The 7,035-nt window shown below is 65.5% G+C and overlaps 1 protein-coding gene across 1 annotated transcript; it reads left to right on the top strand.

Moving 5' to 3' along the window:
- The first annotated feature begins 251 nt into the window (after positions 1-251).
- Positions 252-2,912, top strand: MAFA (MAF bZIP transcription factor A). Its single transcript, XM_081497067.1, has one exon. The coding sequence runs from the start codon at positions 622-624 to the stop codon at positions 1,681-1,683; it is 1,062 nt and encodes a 353-aa protein (XP_081353193.1). The 5' UTR covers positions 252-621; the 3' UTR covers positions 1,684-2,912.
- The last annotated feature ends 4,123 nt before the right edge of the window (positions 2,913-7,035 follow it).

Raw genomic sequence — 7,035 nt, 5'->3', positions numbered from 1 at the left:
TGCCCGTGCAGCCCCCCGAGACGACCACCAGAGGGCCCTGCCCCTCCTCTCCCGGGCAGCGGGTCACCACCCCTTCCCACAGCTGTTCCCCACAGGAGATTGACAGCTGGGCTCCGGGTTGCCATGAGGACATGCAAATGAAGCGCCGGGTCTGGGGCCCTTATTGGCCTGGAGGCGCCTACTCCTCCCAGAGAGGCGGGCCAAGGCTCCCGGCCCTATAAAGGGGAGCGCGCGGCGCGTAGCTTGGCGGTAAAGGCGGGGCCGGCCGTGCGCGGGCGGAGCGCGGGGAACCCAAGCAGCCCGAGGCGTTGGCTGCATCGCCGACCGGCCGGCCACCGTCTGGCCACTGGCGGAGGGGGCAGGGGAACGCGGCCGGCGTGCATCCGCCGGGGAGCTACGCAGGGTTGCGCAAGAGGCCCTACCGGCGGCGTCCCCATTGGCCACCCCAGAGTTGGCTGCGTGAAACTTTTCCCTTCGCGCTTCGGCTCTGAGCCCGCGCCTCTCGCTGCCCGGACCCACCGCTCGTGGGAAGCGAAGGGGGGGGAGAGGCCCGCGGCTCGCCCCCCCCGCCCCGCCTCCCGTCGGGGCTCAGCCGGGCAAGGCAGCGGGGCCCCCCAGGCGATGGCCGCGGAGCTGGCGATGGGCGCCGAGCTGCCCAGCAGCCCGCTGGCCATCGAGTACGTGAACGATTTTGACCTGATGAAGTTCGAGGTGAAGAAGGAGCCGCCCGAGGCCGAGCGCTTTTGCCACCGACTGCCGCCCGGCTCGCTGTCCTCGACGCCGCTCAGTACGCCGTGTTCCTCCGTGCCCTCTTCGCCCAGCTTCTGCGCGCCCAGCCCCGGTACCAGCGGCGGCGCGGGGGGCGGCGGCGGCGCGGCGCAGGCCGGGGCCGCCCCGGGGCAGGCGAGTGGGGGCCCCGGCGCCGTCGGGGGCGCCTCGGGGAAGCCGGCGCTGGAGGATCTGTACTGGATGAGTGGCTACCAGCACCACCTGAACCCCGAAGCGCTCAACCTGACGCCCGAGGACGCGGTGGAGGCGCTCATCGGAAGCGGCCACCACGCTGGGCACCACGGCGCGCACCACCCAGCAGCCGCTGCGGCCTACGAGGCCTTCCGGGGCCAGGGCTTCGCGGGCGGCGGCGGCGGCGCGGACGACATGGGCGCCGGCCACCACCACGGCACCCACCACGCCGCCCACCACCACCACCACCACGCCGCCCACCACCATCACCACCACCACCACGGCGGCGCGGGCCACGGCGGCGGCGGCACGAGCCACCACGTGCGCTTGGAGGAGCGCTTCTCCGACGACCAGCTGGTGTCCATGTCCGTGCGCGAGCTGAACAGGCAGCTCCGAGGCTTCAGTAAGGAGGAGGTCATCCGGCTGAAGCAGAAGCGGCGCACGCTCAAGAACCGCGGCTACGCGCAGTCGTGCCGCTTCAAGCGAGTGCAGCAGCGGCACATTCTGGAGAGCGAGAAGTGCCAGCTCCAGAGCCAGGTGGAGCAGCTGAAGCTGGAGGTGGGGCGCCTGGCCAAGGAGCGGGACCTGTACAAGGAGAAATACGAGAAGCTGGCCGGCCGAGGCGGCCCCGGGGGCGCTGGCGGGGCCGACTTCCCGCGGGAGTCCTCGCCGCCGCAGGCCGGGCCCGGCGGGGCCAAGGGTGCGCCCGAGTTCTTCTTGTGAGCGCGGGGCCCGGAGCCCGCGCCGCCACCGAGTAGAGGCTCGCGCGGGCGGCCGGGGGCCTGGACTTGGACTCCGCAGCTCAGGGCGAGGACGCACGCCCGCGCCGAGCCGCCCCAGCTCGCGGGCCCCCGCGTGAGTGCCACCGCCTCCTGCCGGGACGGCCCCGCACGCCTCGTCTGCAGGCGCCGGACAGAGGCCCGTCCCTCGGCGCGGCCTCCTCGCTCCCGGCCTGCGCACCTTCCCGGGTCGCCGTCCCGACGCTGCCCCAACTCCTCTGCTCGGAGCGCGGCGACTCCCAGGAAGCCGGACCGGGTCGAAGCCCTTCCTGGCGTCCGCTTGTACATACGTGGAGCGCGGTTGTGCGCCCGACCTCACCCGGACCTCCGCGGGCAGCCCGCGCCGCCCCGCACCCTTGGTCTCCTTTCTTTCGGCCTCTCTACCCAGGCCTTTTGTACTCCTTTTTGAAGCGGTCTTATTTTCGAAGTATTTATATTTATTTTGCTCGGTGATCAGAAAAGGAAACCCCGGAGAAAGCTCCCTCCTTCCCGCCGGGGTTGCCCTCGGATGTCCGCGTGTCCCAGCATGTGTCGCTCTCTCGGAGGGTCCCGGCCCCTGCTTGCCCGCCTGCCCCCCACCCCGCCACTGGCCTCCCCTAGAGATTGACGCGGAGGAGCATTACCTATGCTGTGTTCAGTCCTGCTGCCCTACTGTACTCCACGGGGCGGGGTGGGGGGGAGCTGGCCGGGACTCCCGTGCTGCTATTTCTCTATGCACCGGATCGTATTTATGATTCCTGGGGAAATATATCTTATTTTAACCCTTAAGAGAAGTGAAAGAATAAAAAAAGTAATGCACAGTATTTCTAGCAGAAAAAAAGATTTTAAGAGGAGGTTTCGCCTGAATCTCCTGGCATGGGGTCGGGTGGAGACAGTGTTTTTATTTTAATTTAAAATGTGTTTCATTTTGTTTGTGGATTCTTTTTTAAACAAGCAGTGGCCGGAAGAGAGGGAGGGAGGCCGAGCTCCGGCCCCTGAAAGCCCCCAGCCTCGGACGGCACCCCTGCACCCTGGCCCGGTGCTCCTTCAGCGCCTGCTCGTAGGGGGCCTGGGAGACACCAATTCCTTGCAAGTTTTGTTGTGTTGTGGGGTTTCGTTGGGTTCTTTTTTCATTTGCTACGAAACTGAGGAAAGAAAAAACAACACACAAAATAAATTCACTTAGATCCAAAAGTCACTGGAGCCTGGCTGGTTTTTTTGTGGTTTTCGTTTCTGCCATATTTCTTCCTGAATAGAAAGACAAGGAGTTTCCCAAACTAATCCCTTCCTTAGCTCTGGGTGACCCGCCCCAGCTGATGGGGGGAGTGACCACCGCCCCAGCTGAGGGGGGGAGTGACCAGAGTTGTTTAAAAAGGCTGCTGTCAGGGCCGGACCGGCAGGAACCTGCTCCTGAGCTGCCCCACGGGGAGGAGGCCGCACAGTGAGGCCCCGACCCCCTGAGACAGCCCAGCACCGCCCCGTGCTCAAGGCCACCCTTGGCAGCACCACGTGTCCTGAGCAGGGCAAGCGCTGTCCTCAGCCCTTCTGAGCCTGCGGTCTCCCACCTGCAGCACCAAGGCCTGAACTGTGGGAGCAGCGGGCAAGGCGGCACCCCGAAACTTCGCCCTGGGGGCCTGAGGTCAGCACAGGGTGCTTGACCAGTACGTCCGTTCACACTGGGATGGGGGCAGGGTCTAGTGAACCCTGTGGTTTGCATGTTTGGAGCCTGCCGGCCTCAGCAGAGCACCCCGCTTTTCTGTCTGGGGGCAGCTGCTCCTCCTCTGGACTGGGAGAGGACGTCCCCTGAGTTGGTTTCAGAGTCTCAAACCGAGAGGCAGAGCAAAACCGAGGGCCACCCCCTCCCTCTTTGCTTTAGAATGAAACTTAGAACCACGAGGCTGGGTCTCTGGGAGGACTTGAGCAAAATCCCCAAACACGGGCTGAGCACCCTAACCCCCCAGGAGGGAGCAGGCTTGTCTCTCGGTGGGCAAAACTACTGCTGCAGAGAGAAGTAGAACTGCAGGGATGGGGATGAATTCAGGATATCTGGGGAGGCTGCTGCACGGCAAGGGGGTGCCAGGAGGGTCCCTGCCCTGCCAGCCTGGCCGAGGAGGGGCCCAGAGTCTGCGTGCTCAGGAGGGCCAGGCCGCTGGCTGCTGTGGGTGAGGGCACCTTAGTTTTCACTGCTGTCGCCTAAGGAACCACTGGGGAGTCCTCCTGGCAGAGAAGGCAGGCTGAGGGCTGGGGGCCTCGGGCCTGACAGTATTCTTTAGGGGGAGGGAGCCAGGCTCCCTGCAGCACCCCAGGCCTCCTAGAGCTCAGTTCTCAGGGGCTGGATCCAGCGCTGGGGCTGAGGAGGCCTGGGAAGAGGGGCCACCCCCACCATTAGAGCCAGCCGCAGCTCAGGGTCCTGCTTGGCCTCCTCTGCAGGGCGGGCTGGAGCACAGGCTGTGTGCCAGGTTTGGTTCCACTTTCCTCTACTATTTTCTTTTTCCTCCCTCCTTCCCTCTTTCCTTCCTCGCCCTCCCCTCCTTTCCTCCAGTTTTCCCTCTAAGATAAAATGGAGAAAACAAATGAACATACAAGACGTGGAAATTATTCGGGGAGACAGGAGGAGTGCTCATGTGTGAATTTAGAGACAAATCTTTTCCAGAAAGCTTTAGAAGGGATGCACGACCTCCTGCAGAAAAGCAGGCAGCCTGTGGAGAGCAGAGCAGATCCCCCCAAGTGCCCCCTCAGGGCGCCCCCTTCTAGCCGGGTGCCACCCCCATAGATGCTGGGGGCTGAACCTCTGCCCGCCCCAGAAGGATCGAAGAAGGATCACTGAAACCAGTGGGGGCCCGGGAGGGAGGTGCCTGGTGGAGGGCCGCCGCCTCACTGCACCTGGGGACCTCAGTGCGCTCAGTGCTCAGGTGTCTGTGCCCACGTCTGTGCCTGTGATGTCTGTGCCCGCCTGTGTGCCTGTGATGTGACTCGCGTCCCTGTAGGTCTGAGGGGCAGTGACTGTACCGAGATCCTGGAGCCACCTGGACCTGGCTGAGAGGGACCTGGCGGGGCAGCGAGGGCCCTGGCCTGGGGTAGAGGGGACTGCCCGTCCAGGCTGCAGGACACACCCCTACTCAATGCGCAGGTCCCTGGGCTGTCATGCCCCCCGTACGTTCAGGGGCCACGGTGGCCCCTCGCCTCCCGGCTCGGCCTATCCCAGCACCTTGGGCGGGGCAGGGATGCCAGCTCACACCGCCACCCTCTGAGCTCTGGGAGGAGGCTCCCTGAGCCATCCTGCAGACAGAAGCTGCACCTCGCAGCCTTGGGCCTGACCCCCGACTCCCCACCCTGCCCCTGCCTCTGGGGGATTCGTTTTTCACTGCTTTGTGACTTCATTCAGTGTGAGTCCCAGCTCTGCCACGTCCAGTGGGGACCAGAGGCCGGACCAAGAAGACAGCCCTGCCCAGAGCGGGGAGAGACGGCTGAGGGCCTGGAGGATAGGAGGGGAGGCAATTCGGGGGGTCTGAGAGGTTAGAGCAGATCTGGGGTGGCCTGGAGGGCGGCACACAGTGTTCCGGGGGGCCAGAGTCGCCCTCCTGAGGCCTGGGGGCCAAGTGTGCGGCCCTGGAGAGGACAGGGAGGCACACGCACACAAACACGCTGGACACGACACGTGTCGACTCATTACACACATGACACACACAACCCACACGTAGATGGCCGCACACCTGTGGCCCGCACACACTCCTCTGGGCTGCCCCAGCTCAGGGCAGCATGGTGACTGAGTCCCTCCCTGCCCCCATCCCCCACCACTCCCCGCTGGGATCCCCAGGGCCACCTGAACCCACAGCCCCAGCTCCCGGCCCAGGGAAGCTGCCTGAGCTGAGAACCGCTCACCAGCACCCCACCCCACCCCTCCTCTGCAGCCCGCCTGCCCACCCAGCAGGACCTCTGGGGGCGGCAGCATTTCAGGCCCCACCCCACGTGCAGAGCACCCGGCTGGGCCGCCCCCTCCACTTGTGCAGGGGTCCCTACACCCCAAACACACACTCACACGCTCCGCAGCTGCCCGCCCTCTGCAGCTGGTTAAGGGCTCCAGCAAAAACCCTGAGCTGAGATTGCAAGAGACAGAGAGAGGCTCTGGCCCCCTTCCCCAGCTGCTGGCCCTACGGAGGGGGCTCTGTACTGGGGGCACCCCACTTCCATTTGTAACCCCCCCTGCCCCTCTCCATTTCCACAGCAGCCCTGCCCTCTGCAGGGGACTGTCTAGAGGCCCCTCTCTGGCTTCCTATTTATAGCTGCTCCTGGGGTGGGGCTGGGCAAGGCCAAGGTGTCCTCCTCCCTGATCTCCCCCTCCCCAGGATGGGTGCACACTCAGCCACACGCACGGGGGCCTGGGTCTCCTCACCTCTAGCTGCTCCCACGAGCAGACATGTGGGAGGTTTGAGTCAGCCACAGTGATGACAGGCTGCAGTGTCCACAGCACTGGGAGAGGATGGCTGAGGGACAGGAAAGGGCCACCAGTCAGCCCTGGGGGAGTCCAAAGCTGTCCCCCTGCCGAGCACCTCGCCCTGCCAGCGGCTCTGACCACAGGACCAGCCCGCTCGCCTCCCTGGGCCCTCCCTGGGTCAGCAGTTCTCCAGGCCCCAGAGTCGCCCCCACCAGCTCGCTGGAGAGGCCCTGTTAGGGTGCTGGGAACTCAGCCCTGCTCCCCAGATACAAGCCCAGCCCACCTCGCCGCCAGGGGACACTGGCCCGGGTGGAGAAGGCCCCGCCTGGAAAAGAAGGCCTCCTTTTCTCCAGGGGAGAGAGCTCATTCATCCACTCAGAACTATCCGCTAGGCACCTATTGCACGCCAAGCCTATTCTTGGAGGTGAGGTCAGACCTGGAGCAAGGAGCCCACCGCCTGGTCCTATTCTGGTGAGAGGCCGCCCTCCAGCTCGGGGCGCAGACCCGTAGGGGCTAGCGCCAGACGTGGGGAGCCAGCAGTGACCCACCGCTGACACCCGGGGCCCCAAGAACTGGGATAGAACTTTCCTGGCAGAGGGATCTGGGGGAGCAGAAGGTAGCCGGGAGGGGTGGGGTGAGGCAGGCAAATGAGAGGAGCTCTTTGCGGGTGGGGCTGTCTGCGAGGACCTCCGGGAGGGGCGCTGCGTAGGGAGCGGAGAGTGATGGCCCCTGGCGGGGGCGGAGGGGCGGGCTGCAGCGTCCTCAGGCGGCAGAGTTTAGAGCCGGAGCCCCCACCCCCAGAGGGCTGGGAGGACACTTCGCTGGGGGCCGGCCGGGGAGGGCCGGGGAGGGCCGGGGAGCCAGGGCCTGAACTGGGCAAGT

The sequence above is a fragment of the Giraffa tippelskirchi genome, chromosome 6, assembly GCF_054371585.1.
Source record: "Giraffa tippelskirchi isolate mGirTip1 chromosome 6, T2T-mGirTip1v1.2.pri, whole genome shotgun sequence".
NCBI lineage: Eukaryota > Metazoa > Chordata > Mammalia > Artiodactyla > Giraffidae > Giraffa > Giraffa tippelskirchi.
Note: the sequence above shows the minus strand (reverse complement) of the source record. Positions and strands in the feature narration are given on the sequence as shown.